This window comes from Salmo salar, chromosome 01, assembly GCF_965601325.2.
Source record: "Salmo salar chromosome 01, fSalSal1, whole genome shotgun sequence".
Taxonomy (NCBI): domain Eukaryota; kingdom Metazoa; phylum Chordata; class Actinopteri; order Salmoniformes; family Salmonidae; genus Salmo; species Salmo salar.
In genome coordinates, this window is record NC_138291.1 from 50,177,933 (window position 1) to 50,198,003 (window position 20,071).

Consider the following 20,071-nt stretch of genomic DNA (forward strand, 5'->3'; position numbering starts at 1 on the left):
AGTGGCACAGCCAGAGCCCGGACTTGAACCCGATCAAACATCTCTGGAGAGACCTGAAAATAGCTGTGCAGCAACGCTCCCCGTCCAACCTGACTGAGTTTGAGAGGATCTGCAGAGAAGGATGGGAGAAACTCCCCAAATACAGGTGTGCCAAGCTTGTAGCGTCATACCAAAGACTCGAGGCTGTAGTTGCTACCAATGGTGCTTCAATAAAGTACTGAGTAAAGGGTCTGAAAACTTATGTAAATGTGATATTTCAATGTAGCATTTGAGTCCTGCCTCAAGCAGGGCAGATACACAGTTTCCAATAGGCCTATGGACGCATTACCGCTTGACCGACATCACTGGTATAGAGACGGACACCGTGGAATACTGCATAAATCCTGTCTTCAATCATTAATTTCGCTAAATGGATAGGCTATACTTTTGGCCTATTCAATAGTAGCTTTTTTGTATCGTAGGCTAATTGTCCAGTAGCCTATACTTATACAGAACATTTCCCTGACAATCAAGGCTAGGATACTGCAAAAATACCAATGTGTGAAATCACTGGGAAGTAATTTATCCGATGCCCCCCATCAAGCTATATGGCGAGCTGCTCTGCGCCCCTGCATTGTAAAGGCATAGTAGCCTGCATATTTAGACAAATAAACGTTGTAAATTATAGCTTAATAGCATTGCCAACTTGGCTGTTGAACTGTGAGGGACTTTTCCCCGGGAATGTCACCTAAGGTGATGCAGTCCAGGAGAGAACGGACGGGTCAGGTCTTAAACACTCGGTTGCGCATCTGAGGGTTTCAAAGGACACATCATCTCATAGGTCTGTTGAAAGAGCTAAGTTTTTATATCATACCTAATTATTGATGTAGGTTTATAGGCTCATCAGAAATATCCAGATCCTGAAATCGACAAAACTAGAAACTGTTCACCCTTGGTTATGACCACTGTGTAAATCATTGGTCATTGGCACGAATTTTACCAGACCCCGGCTTGCCTGCCCATGGTAAATAATGCCTCTATAATTGAATATCGAATGACATTCATGCTTTCCTGTAAAATCTATTGATTGTTGTCTAAGCTCGTAGGCACTGAAGCTTGTGGTGATGAGTTGCATGTTATTGAGCCTATCCACAAGACTACAGGTTAAAGTGCTTAAGGTTGTAAAAGTTGTGGAAGTGGCTGTCTCACTGACCTAGGCAAATTTGGACTGGTCACATGACCCAATACCATAAGTTATTCTGTGGGTTTTATGGCAGCAGGTAGCCTAGTGGTTAGAGTGTTGGGTCAGTAAGCAAAAGGTCACTGGTTCAATTCCCAGAGCCGACTAGGTAAAAAATCTACTGATGTGCCCTTGAGCAAGGTACTTTGCCCTAATTGCTCCTGTCTGCGAAATGACTAAAATCTAAATGGTGTATTATAACCCAAAAAGCCTCCACCAACTGGAAGGGGTTGAAAAAAAACAAGGTAAAAAGAACATCCATAGGTGATAGGGGAAACTAACAATCCATTCAAGTAAAAATTGTACAAAACCAAGACTCCCACTTCAAATGTCCATATCTCAGGCTCTAGGCCAGGGCCTGAGAGGGTCGGTAGGGCTTGTGACAATACTCCATTCAACTCCTCTGCTGAGAAGTCTTTCAGTCTCTGGAACTGCTCTGTTGCATCCATAATGATATCTATTTTCTAGGACTTCCTCTCCACCTTGGCAGTGGCTATAAAGGCCACAAATTCCACCTTCTTAACCTTTAAAATATCTGGGCACTGCTGGTGAAAGGCATCCCCTGCAGTGAAGGCCTATCCACCACCATGGACTCTTCAGGAGCACCATTCAAACCCTCAACCCTTTTAACAGTTGTTGCATATGAAATTCTCTAGACAGCCCTGACTTTGGCCACCTCATTCTCTTTCACTTTTGTCGCGTATTCCAAAGACGTGGCTTCATGGTTCCCACCACAATTGCAACATGTCACATTTTCATCACTTTTAAAACATATGATACTTTCCACAACTTGTACATCTTGGCTTCTCCCTTCTGCAAACACTTGAAACATGTCCAAAAGCTTTAGTGATCACACTGCATTGGTTTTGGGTTAAATGCTCTGACTCTGTAGTTTATATACCCCAACTGCACTTGAGAAGAGAGACTCCACTTCAAAAAACTAAAGAACAGATACTCTTCACTTTTTCTTCATTCACCACATGATTCACCCTACATGCATCAATCATTCCAGGAATATTTTTCATTTCTGCAACATCGACTTCCCTCGAGACGCCAGATATTATCCCCTTGAGTGGGCCTGTTCCGAAGAGACACACACGACATGTTAAACTTCTCAAATCGAGTGAGATGCAACACACGTTCCTTCCGATCCTCAGAAGTACAAAACATCTAAACAAGCCCGCCTCTCGTGATCCTCATAGCCTTCACTTTACCCAGAACTCTCCACCAGTTTGGATATCTCAAATGGATTCTTCAATTTTGGTAAGAAGGGACATTCTCAGCATTGTACGCTACTTTGCTCCATTTTCCATTCTTTTAGACAATATTACAATTCTCCTTGATTACACCATTAGATTCAAGATCCACATCAGCGTCCACTTCCGCCATCTTTTCCTTCTTCTTCCAACATCTGTTCGCCACTACAATGACTGTCAATGATCACATCATTGGAATGAGAAGAAAAAAAGAATCAATAGGCCTAAATAATCTTTATGTTTATTCAATTACATAATATGTAAGATAAAAATCATGAAGATCAACCCATTTATAATTTTCTGTGTTGTTAGAAAGTCACAACTATTAATAGGCCAAAACGTGTGCATGGGTTGAACCACAACTTATAATTAAAAACAATATATTTGAATAATCAAACCATTATTCAGTTTCTCGTTATTTCATATTTCCTTTAATTTAAACAATAAAAACTAAACCGTTTGTGTTGTTTGACTTCAAATTCAAATCAAATAAACAAAGAACGATCCTGTACTCGTTTTGTATCATGTCTAATATGAAATATTAATTGGCCAAAAAGTACACGGACCTTTAAATATATCTTATGTCAATTTCTAATTGATAACCACGAAAGTTTGTTGTTGACTAAGTAGGAAACCGTTGAACTGTCGCACGTTTTGAACGTCATGGCCGTGTGACAACGAGGCACTTTCCGCGTTCAAAACAACTGGGAACGAGGAACTCGTGAAGCTCCGACTTCAGTGCGTTCAAAACAACTGGGAGCTCGGGGAAAAAAACTCCGTCTGGGAAAAATTATTTTGTACGGTCATCCAACTCGGAATTCCAACTTGGGCACTTTCTCTTTATTTGACTTCCTATTTTCCGAGTTCCCAGTTGTTTTGAACGCGGCAACTCTGCCTTGGCATTACACGGCCATGACGTTCAAAACAACACACTTTCGTCGTTATCGGTTCGTAATGTCAGAGAACTTGGTAGTGACATAAAATCCTCTTTCGCAAACTAGCTACAATGCTGAAGCCTGAATTGATACAGATTTTGACAGCGAGTGATTTGGTTGATTTACGAATCGACGAAATTCCTAAATTGCAGGTGGGCTTCAGACCGGGGAGTTTGTTCAGTTCGTTCACATCACAGGACAGGGAGGCGAGGTTAACGTTCACCTTCATTCCACATCAAATACTGCTCAACAAGGACCACGAGTTTTTTGAGGTAATCTAGCTGCTGCTGCTGCTAAATCTATAACTGCTGAAAAACTGAATGTAGCCTATGTGTTCTGTGTTTTTCACCAATTTTGTTACGGAGTCTAGTTGATAGGTAATCGACTAGCCGGACTGTTCCCCGGACTCCGCGTGTAGGGATTTGTACAATGCATGAACAAGGCTATTGAACTAGACATTGGTGTCTGTCTTTATTACTTTATCCAATATATCATACTGAAACATGGTGTCAGAAGTGGGATCGTTTCAATGCTTGGTTCAGATGCTTTGGGTCGATGCAGACCCTCAGCTTCTCTGGTTTTTTTCACTATGACCATATTGCTGATCCAGTCAGTTGGTTCGGTCACAGATGTCATGTGGCCATCGGCCTCATACTTGTCCAGCTGGGCCTTCACAGCCACTTTCATTGCAATGGGCACATTGCGAGGAGCACACTGGACTGGAGTGATGCTCTCATCCACTTCAAAGTGTACCTCACCAGGCACTGATTCAACGGGCATGTTGAATACATCGTCATATCTGCTGAGTAGTTGTTCTTTGGACAGGGGTCCATGCTGGACATGATCCACAATGTGCAGGTCATTTGGTACAGTGAACTGCATCAGTCCCAGGCGTTCGCATGTAGAGCCTGAGAGGAGAGGATGTTGACTGGTTTTCACAATCTCAAACTCCAGCTTGTGTTTGCGTCCCCGAATAACACATTCGGTCTCAAAGGTGCCCATAGAGCTCATTAGCTCTCCTGAGTACAGCTTTAGTCTAGTATCGCTGGGCAATAGATGTGTGTCAGGTGCCAGATTGATTTTGTCTTTGTAGCTCATTACATTGCATGTAGCACCGGAATCCAGTTGACATTGTTGTTGCTTGTTGTGTAATCGTAGTGTCACAAACCATTTCTTCCCTCTTGAGTGTACAGCCCCAATGGATTCATGCATGTAAATGTCACTTTCACTGTTCAGCTCTGAACATTGAGTGACATCATCAACACAGTGAATCTTGCCCTCACTCACCCTTCTTTTGCTTTTGAGACACACTTTTGCAAAGTGATTATTAGTTCCACAAGCTCTGCATGGTTTTCCATAGGCAGGGCAGTGCTCTTTGCCACGTGTGTGCGTATTCCCACATTATTTACATGCTACTGGGCTCTCTGTGTTCACCGTTCGTGGTGAATTACTCTGCCTTGATTGGTTTTGCCTGAATGTCTGCCTAGCAACAGCGTGAACAGTGTCAACGTCGGAGCGTGGGGTTTCGATTTCCATTGCTCTCATTCTCATGTCAGTGACTTCAGCAGTGCGGCACATTTCGATGGCAGTTACTAATGTTAAGCCTCTCTCTCTCTCAGTAGACGCCGGCGTGTATCCTCATTTGCAATTCCCAGTACTATTTTGTCACGAATCAATTCATCTTTCAATCCCCCGTATTCACAAGTGGCAGATTTTTCTCTCAAACGGGTTACAAAGTTGTGTACTGACTCACCCTCTTCCTGTTTGCAGCTTCCGAAAACGAACCGCTCGTAAATTACGTTTCTGGCGGGTTTGAAGTAATTCTCCAATGCATCCAATATAGCCTTTGCATCACACTGTTGTCGCGCTGTGAGGGTGAGATTGTGCCGGTAGATATGCCTGCATTCGCTGCCCATTAAACTCCTCAGAGTTGCCGCTTGTACCTCGTTGGGTTTCTCATGTAGACCGGTCGCCAGCGCATAGTCCTCGAATTCATCCCTGAAATTGTCCCAATTAGTATTCCAGTCCCCTGTGAGAACCATGGGATTAGGTGGCGGAATGTTCGCTGCCATAGCGATGGAATAGGAGACTTCTTTGCCTTCAGTCATCGAGGTAGGTAGTGATGCTAGCTAACCAGCTAACAACTAGTTGATCAGTGTTGTGAGTAGGAATCTGCGTGTGTTCGCATATGGAACGTAACCGCGCCTATACTGTACTTAGCTACAAAAATAACAAACGTATGGTTTTCGAGCCACTTCTGATACCATGTTTCAATTCTGCACAAGATGACAATTAAAGAAAAAAGAAAAATAAAATTTAAAAAGAAAGGAAGATGACAACTGAAGTAAAAAGAAAATGTCATGCGTTCTTAATTGTTATGACTTGATTGTTAAGAATGTAATGTTATGCTGTTATGTTTGCACTTTCTATTGAAAAGGATGATGTTACGGAGTCTAGTTGATAGGTAATCGACTAGCCGGACTGTTCCCCGGACTCCGCGTGTAGGGATTTGTACAATGCATGAACAAGGCTATTGAACTAGACATTGGTGTCTGTCTTTATTACTTTATCCAATATATCATACTGATATATTTAGCATTTTGATGACCGCAGATAAGGAAATGCAACCAGGTCAACCGTTTCATATTATTCTGTCCATTTAACGTAGTATTGTATTCATTTGTGGATGTCCATCACTCATTTCGTATATGTAACAAATTACTATTCATATTATGTTACGAATTTTCAAAACGTTCAATATTTTAAGTATTTGCTAAACGTATATGTTCAGATTCTAGTTAGGTGGCTAACTTTAGCTAGACAATGGGTTAGTCTTAACTAAAATAGTTAAGGTTAGGGGAAGGGTAACCATCTGTCTTATGTAACCATAGTAATTATATTATATGCTATATAAGATGGGCTATTCGGGGTAATAAAATGTATGTTTATAATAACTAAAACAATACATATTTTTTTACAGTGTGGTAATACACCATCATTGCCACCACCAGCAGTGTTATAGTCACATGCAGAGAAGCTACAGCAGTGTAACTGACGTGTGTGTGTGTGTGTGTGTGTTAGGATGGGGACATACATAGACACCTGTACCTCCAGAACCTCTCAACCTGCCCAGCTTATGACTCACCTACAGCCAGGTAACAATATTATCATTATCATGGTGATCAACAACAGATTTTACAGTATAACCCATTCACATGGTAATACAGTGGGGCATGGGAAAGAAGGACGTATGTGGAATAATGTTACAAATAGCTGATGACTGTTAAAGAGCAGTATTTTCAGATAAGTTTACTTAGTCAGGTGACAGACTTGAGTCAGTTAAAAAAAAGTTAAAGTCAGAGGCACGGTCGAAGTAACAGCTTTAACACAGTGTTCTGGGTACATGCAGTCACATTCACAAATGCAAGATGCTAAGACAAGTCACATTCAAGATAGGATGGCTTCCTTAGTCTTGATTATTCAATGTCTTCCTGGCACAAAACATAAGTTTATTGTCAGTGTCTAGTTTCTGCTAAATGGCATTAGGCCTAATTGATAGAGAGCTGATCTTCAGCTTCTGCCTTCTCACATGGAACTAAAAGTATCTTTTGACTTCAGCTACTTTTTATTTCTGTCCCATGGTGTCCAGTATACAGATCAGCAGTTATATTAGTACAAAGTTAAATTGTGGAGGGATTCATGAGACTGTTCTGTGTCCCGTGATATCTGGAGAAACACTGACATAGTACTTCAGACAGTTTTTTTAGTAAGTCAATTGAAGTCATTAGAATAACCTTCATGTTGACTTTCCGTTTTTCTCTCTTCCCCCCTCCTTTTTTTCCTTCTCTCAGGCAGTGTGAGTTCAGGTGTCATATATCTGGCTGTAGCCAGGTGTTCAGTACTGTGGAGGACTATGAGCATCACTATAACATGCTCCACAGACACGTGTGTTCTTCCTGCCAGAGGTCGCTGCCCTCCGCTCGCCTGCTCGACATCCACATCCAGGAGTGGCACGACTCGCTCTTCAGCATTCTGGCTGAAAGGCAGGACATGGTAGCTAACATACATGCACACAAACACACGTGCACACACACTCACTATGTTGCTCACTCTGGCCTTGACTTGGACCAGTCTATGCACCCTGTTTCTCACTCTCTCTTTTTCCCCCCAAGTACCAGTGTCTAGTGGAGGGTTGTGGTTTGAAGTTCAGAACCAGAGAACAGAGGAAAGACCATATGATCAAGATCCATAAGTACCCTTCTGACTTCATGTTCGACAAGGCGAAGAGGATCAAGAATATCAAAATGTAAACACAAATTCAAGGGTTGTTCTCACTGTGTCCAACAGGTGGTGGAAGCGTGTCAGAATGAGTCATCTATCAGCATTCAGGACTGGGTAAAATCTGTGATTGAAGTATGTGTGTGTAGAGGATAAAGCATTCCCCCCTGTCTTACAGAGCGAAGAAGAATATGCCACAGAAAGGCACAAGTATGGAGGTGTCCATGAGTGTGAGTGAACCTGAGGGTGTGTGTGAGGTGTTGCCTGACCAACCAGAGGAAGAGGAATATATGGAGATAAATCACTCTCTGGAACCAGGTATCCTGGACCCTGCAGGAATCCCAATTAACACAGTAGAGCTGCCCACAGATCATGATACTGCCCCAATCCTCTCTGTCACCATCCAGCCCACCACAAACCAACAGAGACCACAGCACAACAGAGAGAGACACTCCTACAGGTCAGTATTCACTTCAAATCTCAAATGGCACACTATTTCCTACATGGTGCACTACATTATTCTACTGTATTTCCCTTAGACCTACAGTCGATGTGCAATGACCCTGAATGCATACATGAATATAGAATAATACATTTGAAGTGGGACTGGTGAACTGCAATGCCTTTACATAGTCCATGCAATTTTTGTTATATTTTTTTAACTATGCAAAATGAAGCCAAGTCCCACAACAATGGGAGGGGTATAGCTGGATATACACAACCGCTGTCGTGGGACGCGGTAGTGCACTTCTCAGGAACGGATTGTGTATGTTTAGTGGACTGTGTTCTGTTCCACCAGGGTTCCTAGGACGGTGTGTTTCGGCCAGGGTTCTGTCCAAGGGTTCAGAGGTCGTGGCAGGAGGATTTAGAGAATCTTTAAAGGTGATGAGTCTTAGACAGGATGCGACCCTTGCATCGGTCTGGTCTGGCGTGTGTTTTAAAAATAATATTTTCGACAATAAATCATGTTTGTTAAACTCAAGATAATGTGTCAAATGTTATCGCACTAGCTAGCCCAACACCAATTTAAAATAAGCTACTAAAATCATTCCAATCCAGATTGAAAAGGCAAAGGCGATTACAGACCTGCCAACATGCATGCATTTTGCGTACCAGCTACGCAATTCTCTGTCCATGTAAGCAGGTACGAAATCCAAGTTAAAAGTACGCAGAAATGAATACAGCCAGATAAAAATGTTTTTTTAATGTGTACTTTTTTGAAAAAACTAAATTCATAAAAAATAAATCCACTGAGTAAATCTAACATCCCGATTCTTGAGCTGCAACACACAGACATGTACGGAGTTTGTGTCAACGGACATGGAGATGAATACATCATTATTCGACGTAGCTACCCCGTGTCTGCCCCTCCTCCTGTTTGTTGTGATGCCAAGTTTGCCGACTGTCAGCTGTACGTAAACACATGGACAAATCCCTTTTCGACTCTGTGTGTTGTGGAAAGGTAAACACTAATTGCTTCAAGCTAAAGTTATCGAACATAAGATGGACATTCAGTAGGCTCTAAAGTGCCAGCAGTTCACTCACATTTGCTAGTGAAAGAAATTAAATGCAAATATGAAAAAGAACGGGTCGCATTTGTGCGAGTGTGATATACATTTGATTCTATGTCCCATTAGTTGTATTTTCCACGTAACATTATGAGGATCACGCAAACCTGATAGACTAACTATAATCCACATCACAGAAAGCATTACAAAAGTATAATCAAAAATAAATATAAACATCATGGCATTAAATGGAGTCGGGAGTTTAGAAGACTGCGCGATGAAGAATGAATGAGTGTCCGGTGTTAGCTATAGAGGCAATGCTTGTAAAATGTCTTTGCACAAGATTTGAGATCAATTTAAAAAATCTGAAATGTATATGCTGCAAAGAAATACAATAGGCACCTTTACATAGGCTGAAGCACCGGACTCTTCTAGCGAACAGTGTTCAGATTCCCTTTGCAGTAGCCTACTTAAGCTTTGTGTAGCCAGTTTGGTCTGTGTCGATGTGATTTTATTTAATTTTTTTCCCAAAAAGATTTAGCTTTTAGTGTTGATTAGGAACCGTGTCTAAAAAGCCTATACTTGTGAGCTGGCCCTAGTGGTTGGCCCTGTTTGAGAGGTGACAACGCGTTCCTCTACTATAGAGACTAAATTTGGGGGCATGTGCTAATTATCTACAACGTTTTTTTCTTATCTCCATTCTACACTGTACATGTAATGGAATAAACATAGACCGTCTGTGCTAATTCCACAAAACATATATTTATTTTATATGTTCTGTACTCATCAGTATGAATCTATTATTTATGTTCTGTAAATACCTTTTCAGAGGACTGATCTGAACCAGGTGTGATCCATAATGTCTAAGCACATGAATCTCCAATTTGCCCCGTGCGTCTGGTACTCTAAAAAGTTTCACAGTGCTGTCAGGTCTGCTATTAGTGTTATTAGAGGCTTGCTTTAGGACCATGCTGACGGGCAGGCTGTTTAGCGGTAGTAGAGAGTATGTTTTAAGACCATGTGGACTCCTCGGAGCAGGTGGGAAGGCTGTATGCCTGGCTGGCTTTAGGACTATGGAGAGTACATGGATGCAGCTGCAGTGAAGAGCAAAACTTTTCTCTCAAAACAGTGCAGAGGTGGAGATGGCTGTAGATGTCTTGGTAACTTCTGTTTGACATAGCATGAACCTAAACTACAGTTATTAATCCCGGTGCTGAGCTAGTGCGTAGCAACTAATTGCTTTATGACATGTTTGTAGAATGTTAAGTCCCCTGTCGACTGAGTTAACCTCTCTTGGGTATGTGGGACGTGACCGTCCCACCTGCGGGACACACTCCCAACAGCCAGTGAAATAGCAGGGCGGCAAATTCAAAACAACAAAAATCTCATAATTCAAATTTCTCAAACATACGACTATTTTACACCATTTTAAAGACACACTTCTCCTTAACCTGTTAGGGCTAGGAGGCAGTATTTACACCACCGGATAAAAAAACGTACCCGATTTAATCTGGTTACCACTCCTACCCAGTAACTAGAATATGCATATACTTATTAGATATGGATAGAAAACACCCTAAAGTTTCTAAAACTGTTTGAATGGTGTCTGTGAGTATAACAGAACTCATATGGCAGGCAAAAACCTGAGAGATTCCTTTACAGGAAGTGGCCTGTCTGACCATTTATTGGCCTTCTTTGTCATCTCTATCCATTACAAAGGATCTCTGCTGTTACGTGACACTTCCTACGGCTCCAATGGGCTCTCAGAGCCCGGGAAAAACCTGAATGACGTAATTCAATGCCCTGGCTGAAACACACGAGCGATTTTGCTAAGTGGTCTATCAGAGGACAAAGGGCTTAGGCTCGTGCACTGGCCGCCCCCGCCTTTCTGTTTTTCCCTCTATTTACCGAAACGCAGATTCCCGGTCGGAATATTATCGCTTTTTTACGAGATAAATTGCATAAAAATTGATTTTAAACAGCGGTTGACATGCTTCGAAGTACGGTAATGGAATATTTAGAATTTTTTTGTCACGAAATGCGCCATGCGCACGACCCTGATTTACCATTTCGGATAGTGTCTAGAACGCACGAACAAAACGCCGCTGTTTGGATATAACGATGGATTATTTGGGACCAAACCAACATTTGTTATTGAAGTAGAAGTCCTGGGAGTGCATTCTGACGAAGAACAGGAAAGGTAATAACATTTTTCTTATAGTAAATCTGATTTTGGTGAAGGCTAAACTTGCCGGGTGTCTAAATAGCTAGCCCGTGATGGCTGGGCTATGTACTTAGAATATTGTAAAATGTGCTTTCACCAAAAAGCTATTTTAAAATCGGACATATCGAGTGCATAGAGGAGTTCTGTATCTATAATTCTTAAAATAATTGTTATGCTTTTTGTGAACGTTTATCGTGAGTAATTTAGTAAATTGATAGTAAATTCCCCGGAAGTTTGCGGGGGGTATGCTAGTTCTGAACGTCACATGCTAATGTAAAAAGCAGTTTTTTGATATAAATATGAACTTGATTGAACAAAACATGCATGTATTGTATAACAATGTCCTAGGTGTGTCATTTTCCCTGTAGTTTGGAAAGGGAATTAATTTTAAAAAACTACAGCCTCAGATTTTCAACTTCCTGGTTGGATTTTTTCTCAGATTTTTGCCTGCCATATGAGTTCTGTTATACTCACAGACATCATTCAAACAGAGTGTTTTCTATCCAAATCTACTAATAATATGCATATTCTAGTTTCTGGGCCCGAGTAGTAGGCAGTTTAATTTGGGTATGTTTTTCATCCGGCCGTGAAAATACTGCCCCCTACCCAAGAGAAGTTAAATGAAGCTACAGCAGCCAACGTAATGGTTGGACTAAATGTAGCTTGTTTTTTGTAATCCAAATACTATTCGTTTTTACATTGTATAGAAATGCAGTAAATGAGCTTCAACTTCATAAAAATAAAGTTGAAGCTCACCCTAGGTTTATCTGAAATAGGCAAGCCAGGAGACTAGGCCTACATTGGCCCAATTTTGCCATTCTCCCATATGATGGCGCTGCAATATCAGCAACCACTGACTTATGAGTAAATATCGGCAGCAACATGTTGCAGATGTAGTCTCGAAAACAAGACCCTAGGCAACAGTAGCTATGTTTCCATTAACCTCTATGGGCTAGGTGGGACGCTAGCGTGCCACCCGTGGTGCACTCCATCAACAGCAGGTGCATTTCAAGAGCGGCAAATTTGAATCCAAATAAATGTCAAAATTCAAATTTTTCAAACATACAACTATTTTACACCCTTTGAAAGATAAACATCTCCTTAATCTAACCACGTTTTACGATTTCAAAAAGGTTTTACGGCGAAAGCATAAATTTAGAGTATGTTAGGACAGTACATTTACAAGAGTTGTGTGTAATGTTTTGTCAAGTCAAAGACAGGGTCACCAAAACCATAAAACCAGCTAAAATGATGCACTAACCTTTTACAATCTCCATCAGATGACACTCCTAGGACATTATGTTAGACAATGCATGCATTTTTAGTTCTATCAAGTTCATATTTATATCCAAAAACAGCGTTTTACTATGGCATTGATGTTGAGGAAATCGTTTCCCTCCAATAACCGGCAGTCAAGTCAGCGTCACAAATTAAATAATTAAAATTAGAAAACATTGGTAAAATATTATATTGTCATTTAAAGAATTATAGATTTACATCTCTTGAACGCAATCAACTTGCCAGATTTAAAAATAACCTTACTGGGAAATCACACTTTGCAATAATCTGAGCACTGCGCCCAGAAAAATACGCGTTGCGATACAGACTAGACGTCATGTTGGGGAGATCTAAAATCGAAAATACTATGTAAATAATCCATTACCTTTGATTCTCTTCATCAGATGTCACTTCCAGGTATCACAGGTCCATAACGAATGTAGTTTTGTTCAAAAAAGCTCATCATTTATGTTCAAAAATCTCCGTCTTGTTAGCACATGATCTAAGCCAGCCGGACTTCTCGTCATGAACGAGGGGAAAAAATATATTTACGTTCGTTCAAACATGTCAAACGTTGTATAGCATAAATCATTAGGGCCTTTTTTAACCAGAACATGAATAATATTCAAGGTGGACGAATGCATACTCTTTTATAACGTATTGGAACGAGGGTACCCAACATGAACTCGCGCGCCAGGTGTCTAATGGGACATCATCGTTCCATGGCTCTTGTTCGGTCAGATCTCCCTCCAGAAGACTCAAAACACTTTGTAAAGGCTGGTGACATCTAGTGGAAGCAATAGGAAGTGCCAAAATATTCCTCAGCCCCTGTGTTTTTCAATGGGATAGGTTTAAAGGTAATACAACACATCAGGTATCCACTTCCTGTCAGAAAATGTCTCAGGGTTTTGCCTGCCAAATGAGTTCTGTTATACTCACAGACACCATTCAAACAGTTTTGGAAACTTTAGAGTGTTTTCTATCCATATATAATAAGTATATGCATATTCTAGTTACTGGGTAGGATTAGTAACCAGATTAAATCGGGTAAATTTTTTTATCCAGATGTGCAAATGCTGCCCCCTAGCCCTAACAGGTTAACTTGTCCAGTAATTGTTTTTGTCGACATTTAGAAAGTTTACATAGAAAACAGATTCGATAATTTGTGCGTGTCTAATTAACAATCTTGTGTCAATTAAAAACAGCTGGAAGTAATGACTTCACACCATTTAGGCAAATTGCGCATTTAATAAATTGTTGACGGCCTGTATGCCCCCCCCACACCTACCTGTGTCTCGGGCAGCATGAATAGAATGCAAGAATTTACTAATATTTGTCATGCTGATGGACGAGCTCTCTCCACACTTTCAGTCTGTATATTTGCATTGTGTCCTGCTACCATGTCCCCCATGGCAAGGGGTTGTTAACAATGATGTGCATTTGGAAAGTATGTTACGTTACAGCCTTATTCTAAAATTGATAAAAGTACTTTTTTTCCTGATCAATCCACACACACACACACACACACACACACTACCCCATAATGACAAAACAAAAACAGGTTTGTAAAATACAGAAATTCCTTATTTACATACGTAGTCAGACCCTTTGCTGAGACTCGAAATTGAGCTCAGGTGCATCCTGTTTCCATTGATCATCCTTGATGTTTCTACAACTTCATTGGAGTCCACCTGTGGTAAATGGTAAATTCAATTGATTGGACATGATTTGGAAAGACACACACCTGTCTATATAAGGTCCCACAGTTGATAGTGCATCTCAGAGAAAAAAACAAGCAGTGAGGTCAAAGGAATTGTCTGTAGAGCTTCGAGACAGGATTGTGTCGAGGCACAGATCTGGGGAAGGGTACTAAAACATTTCTACAGCATTGAAGGTCCCCAAGAACACAGTGGCCTCCATTTATTCTTAAAATGGAAGAAGTTTGGAACCACCAAGACTCTTCCTAGAGCTGGCTGCCTGGCAAACTAAGCAGTCGGGGGAGAAAGGCCTTGGTCAGGGAGGTGACCAAGAACCCAATGGTCAGTCTGACACAGCTCTCGAGTTCCTCTGTGGAGATCGGATAACCTTCTAGAAGGGCAACCATTTCTGCAGCACTCCACCAATCAGGCCTTTATGGTAGAGTGGCCAGACGGAAGCTACACCTCAGTAAAAGGCACGTGACAGCCCGCTTGGATTTTGCCAAAAGGCACCTAAAGGACAAGATTCTCTGGTCTGATGAAACCAAGATTGAACTCTTTGGCCTGAATGCCAAGCGTCACGTCTGGAGGAAACCTGGCACCTTCCCTACGGTGAAGCATGGTGGTGGCAGCATCATGCTGTGGGGATTTGTTTAGTGGCAGGGACTGGGAGACCAGTCAGGATCGAGGTAAAGATTAATGGTGTAAAGTACAGAGAGATACTTGATGAAAACATGCTCCAGAGCGCTCAGACTGGGGCAAAGGTTCAACTTCCAACAGGGCAACGACCCTAACAAGCAACCGGGAGTGGCTTCGGTACAAGTCTCTGAATGTCCTTGAGTGGCCCGAACCTGAACCCGATCGAACATCTCTGGAGAGAACTGAAAATAGTACCTGTGCCTAAGGAAGCGAAGGTAACCTGCCTAAATGACTACCGCACCGTAGCACTCATGTCGGTAGCCATAAAGTGCTTTGAAAGGCTGGTCATGGCTCACATCAACACCATCATCCCGGAAACCCGAGACCCACTCCAAATCGCATACCGCCCCAACAGATCCACAGATGTTGCAATCTCAATCGCACTGCCCTTTCCCACCTGGACAAAAGGAACACCTATGTGAGAATGCTGTTCATTGACTACAGCTCAGTGTTCAACACCATAGTGCCCACAAAGCTCCTCACTAAGACAAGGACCCTGGGACTAAACACCTGCAACTGGATCCTGGACTTCCTGACAGTCCGCCCCCAGGTGGTAAGGGTAGGCAACAACACATCTGCCACACTGACCCTCAATACGGGGGCCCCTCAAGGGTGCGTGCTTAGCCCCCTCCTGTGCTTCCTGTTCACCCACGACTGCGTGGCCAAGCATGACTCCAACACCATTAAGTTTGCTGATGACACAACGATGGTAGGCCTGATCGCCGACAAGCAAGGAGGCCTACAAACCTGACTCAGTCACACCAGCTCTGACAGGAGGAATGGGCCAAAATTCACCCAACTTATTGTGGGAAGCTTGTGGAAGACTACCCAAAATGTTTGACCCAAGTTAAACAATTTAAAGGCAATGCTACCAAATAGTAGTTGAGTGTATGTAAACTTCTGACCCACTGGGAATGTGATGAAAGAAAGCTGAAATAAATCATTCTCTACTATTATTCTGACATTTCACATTCTTAAAATAAAGTGGTGATCCTAGCTGACCTAAAACAGAGAATTTTTTTCTAGGATTAAATGTCAGGAATTGTGAAAAACTGAGTTTAAATGTATTTGGCTAAGGTGTATGTAAACTTCCGACTTCAACTGTATATTCTAGACGGTGTCAGAGGAATGCCCCCAAAAATTGTCAGACTCCAGTCACCCAAGTCATAGACTGTTCTCTCTGCTTCCGCAACTGAGCGCCAAGTCTAGGTCCAAAAGGCTCCTTAATAGCTTCTACCCCCAAGCCATAAGACTGCTGAACAAGTTATTCAATTGGCCAAACTGCCCCCCCCAGACCCCTCCCCCTAAACCTATTTTTGCTTTGTCATTATGGGGTATTGATGAGAGGGGGAAATGATTATCAATTTTAGAATAAGGCTGTAACGTAACAAAATGTGGAAAAGGTCAAGGGGTCTGAATACTTTCCGAATGCAATTTGTTTAATAAAGCTGAAATGTTGGTTGATATGTCTCTTGAGTTTCAACTGTTATTAGGTCATGGCTAGATGGGATACAGCTTTTGACAGATTTTACTTTTCGTAGGTCAGGTTAGAAGGGTTTGCAACATCAATAACAAAGTCACCTTTTGACATTTGTTTGAGAAATGCTGTATTGGTTCTAGCCATGACCCTGCTATGGGATTTCAAACCATGAATAAATTAATTGTCAATCAGCTGCCCCCTTTGTCTTCCCCTCAGAAGTGCACTTGTGAGAATAAGCTTATTAGAGAGAGCGGTAGGTGAAGTCTCAGTAACAGATGAACATAGAAAATATGATTGTTTAGGATGTATTACCTATCATTACAATGGAAAACATTGCAATCGTCTTTGGTTGATATATCAAAGCGAGCGCTCAGACTTGTCTACCTTACATCACTTCTGGAGGTTGTTCACCTCAGAGAGAGTGCTATGTCAGTAGGTCGATTTGCAGGAAATGCTATTGAGGGTCCCCACTTACCCCAAATTGGTCATTGCATCGGTCAATAGGGGCCCACTATGTTTCATTTCAAACCTCTAAGGTACAGTATAGATTAGGTTGAAGGCCTACTGTTAAATTTGTGCCCTGTCATGTATAGCCTACATTGTTTCATACCGCAATGCTCACTGTACTAACCCAGGGTCCTATGTTTCTAATAAATATTCAAACGGTTTTCTTTTCTGGGGCAAAAGGATCCAGTACAACCCTCAGATTGTGTTTTCAATATTGATGTTATTCTAATTTCTTGATTTTAAAGCTTAAAACTAGTTTCATTTGACTTAATGGATGGACCCACCTCCAAGGTAGTCATCATAAGAACGATGCTCCAGCACACTGGACACAATTTAAATATTTTTGTTTTATTTAACTAGGCAAGCCAGTTAAGAACAAATTCTTATTTACAATGACGGCCTATGAACCGTGGGTTAACTGCCTTGTTCAGGGGCAGAGCGACAGATTTTTACCTTTTCAGCTCGGGGATTCAATCTAGCAACCTTTTAGTTACTGGCCCAACGCTCTAACCACTAGGCTACCTGCCACCACAATAACATGACTGAAGAGCAGAAAAACAATAGGATCCACCCATACCTGCTGTCCTACATTGCAACCTGGACTCAGGGGTAGACGTAACATAGTAAACAAATCTGTTACACTCAAATTAGTATATGTATTAATTTGTGGATGTCCATAATCCATTTTGTATGATACAGTGCCTTCAGAAAGTATTCATACCTGTTGACTTAATCCACAGTGTGTTGTGTTACAGCCTGAATTCAAAATTGATTAAATATTTTTTTAAATCTCACCCATCTACACACAATACCCCATAATGACAAAGTGGAAGCATGTTTTTAGAAATGTTAGCAGTGTATTGCAAATGAAATGGTCATCTCATTTACATAAGTATTCACACCCCATTGCTATGATACTCTAAATTGAGCTCAAGTGCATCCAATATCCATTGATCATCCCTGAGAAGTCACTACAACTTGAGAACCTGCCAGAAAGACAACAATCTCTACAGCGCTTTACCAATCTGAGCTTTATGGGAGAGTGGCCAGATGGAAGCCACTCCTGAGAAAAAGACACATGACAGCACGCCTGGAGTTGCTAAAATGCACGTGAAAGACTAAGACAATAAGCCAAAAGATTCTGTGGTCTGATGAGACAAACATTTTACTCTTTGGCATTAATGCAGTGCTATGTCTGGAGACAACCAAGCACAACTCATCACCCTTCTAACACAATCCCTACCGTGAAGCATGGTGGTGGCAGCATCATGCTATGGGGATGTGTTTCAGTGGCAGGAACAGGTAGACTGGTAAGGATAGAGGGAACAATGAATGGAGCCAAATACAGGCAAATTCTTGATGAGAACCTGCTTTAGGGTGCAAACGATCTTAGACTGGGGTAAAGAATTATGTTCCAACAGGACAATGAACCAAAGCATACAGCCAAAGCAATGCAGGAATGGCTTCAGAACAAGAATGTGAAGGTCCTTGAGTGGCCCAGACTTTAATCTCATTGAAAATCTGTGGAAAATTTGAGATTGCTGTTCACTGCCGCTCCCCATCTAACTTAACAGAGCTTGAGAAAATCTGCAAGGAAGAAAATCCCCAAATCCACGTGCAAAGCGGACATACCCAAGACGACCCAAAGCTGTAATCGTGGCCATAGGTGCTTCTACAAAGTATTGACTCAGTGTGAATATCTGTCTGGCCACTACCATAAAGGCCTCATTGGTGAAGTGCTGCAGAGATTGTTGTCCTTTGGAAGATTCTCCCATCTCCATAGAAGAACTCTAGAGCTTTGTCAGAGTGACCGTCGGGTTCTTGGTCACCTCCCTGACCAAAGTCTTTCTCCCTCGATTGCTCAATTTGGCCGGGCGGCCAGCTCTAGGAAGAGTCTTGGTGGTTTCAAACTTCTTCCATTGAAGAATGATGGAGGCCACTGTGTTCTTGGGGACCTTCAATGCTGCAGACATTTTTTGGTACCCTTCCCCAGATCTGTGCCTCGACCCAATCCTGTCTCGGAGCTCTACGGACGATTCCTTTGACCTCATGGCTTGGTTTTTGTACATACACTGTCAACTGTGGGACCTTATATAGACAGGTGTGTGCCTTTCCAAATCATGTCCAATCAATTGAATTTACCACAGGTGCACTCCAATGAAGTTGTAGAAACAGCTTAAGGATGATCAATGGAAACAGGATGCACCTGAGCTTAATTCTGAGTCTCACAGCAAAGGGTCTAAATACTTATGTAAATTAGGTATGCTTTTTAATTTTAATACATTTCCAAAATATTCTATGGGGTATTGTGTGTAGATTACTGAGATTTTTTTTATATATTTTTTTTTATCCATTATAGAATAAGTAATGTAACAAATGTAACAAAATGTGGAAAAAGTCAAGGGGACTGAGTCCTTTTCAAAGGCACTGTTTCTGGCACTAATAGTGGAATGATAGTGTTTCACAGTATTACTTACCCATTGTTTTCTCCCGCCGGAGTGGCATCTGTCAAAGTGCGAAAGTTGTTCAAGCTGTGGCGAACTGCTATCTCAAGGCCCTCCTCATCCATCTACTTTGGCAGTAATTGTCCTGACGTCTCTTTGGCCACTGTTCACTCTGACGTGCCACACGCTCCTTTGCTTGGCGTCTACAACATAAAAATCACAGGGTAGTGCAAAGATGAACTAAAAAAGAAACTAGTTCTAAACTGGGTGACATTAAAGCAATAGAAACTGTGTAAGAGAATAATTACATGCTTGGTCTTTGAATGGACATGTTTGACGAAGGATGACATCCTCATCTTTTTCCAGAAAGAAGCCCTTTTAGCACTAAATAGAGTTAGACTGCAATATTACATCAAACCAAAGCACCAAGGAAGGGGTGGCAGTTAGCCTAGAGTTTAGAGAGATGGGTTTGCTAGTTCGAATCTCAAATATTTGACCATGTTACTCCAACGTCCCTGTGTGTGTTTGTGTGTGTGTTGGAGGGGT

At 41.7% G+C, this 20,071-nt stretch overlaps 1 protein-coding gene across 3 annotated transcripts in view; it reads left to right on the plus strand.

Annotated features, from left to right (window-relative positions):
- Positions 1–3,159: 3,159 nt before the first annotated feature.
- znf511 (zinc finger protein 511) overlaps positions 3,160–20,071 on the plus strand; it is a 34,484-nt gene continuing 17,572 nt past the window's right edge. For 2 of the 3 annotated variants that reach the window (XM_014198240.3, XM_082975831.1), the window contains exons 1-6: positions 3,160–3,682; positions 6,492–6,565; positions 7,262–7,463; positions 7,583–7,716; positions 7,867–8,148; positions 8,488–8,570. In XM_014198240.3, coding sequence (XP_014053715.1) covers positions 3,482–3,682; positions 6,492–6,565; positions 7,262–7,463; positions 7,583–7,716; positions 7,867–8,148; positions 8,488–8,557 — 963 coding nt within the window. In that variant the 5' untranslated portion in view covers positions 3,160–3,481 and the 3' untranslated portion in view covers positions 8,558–8,570. 3 annotated transcript variants of the gene reach the window in all.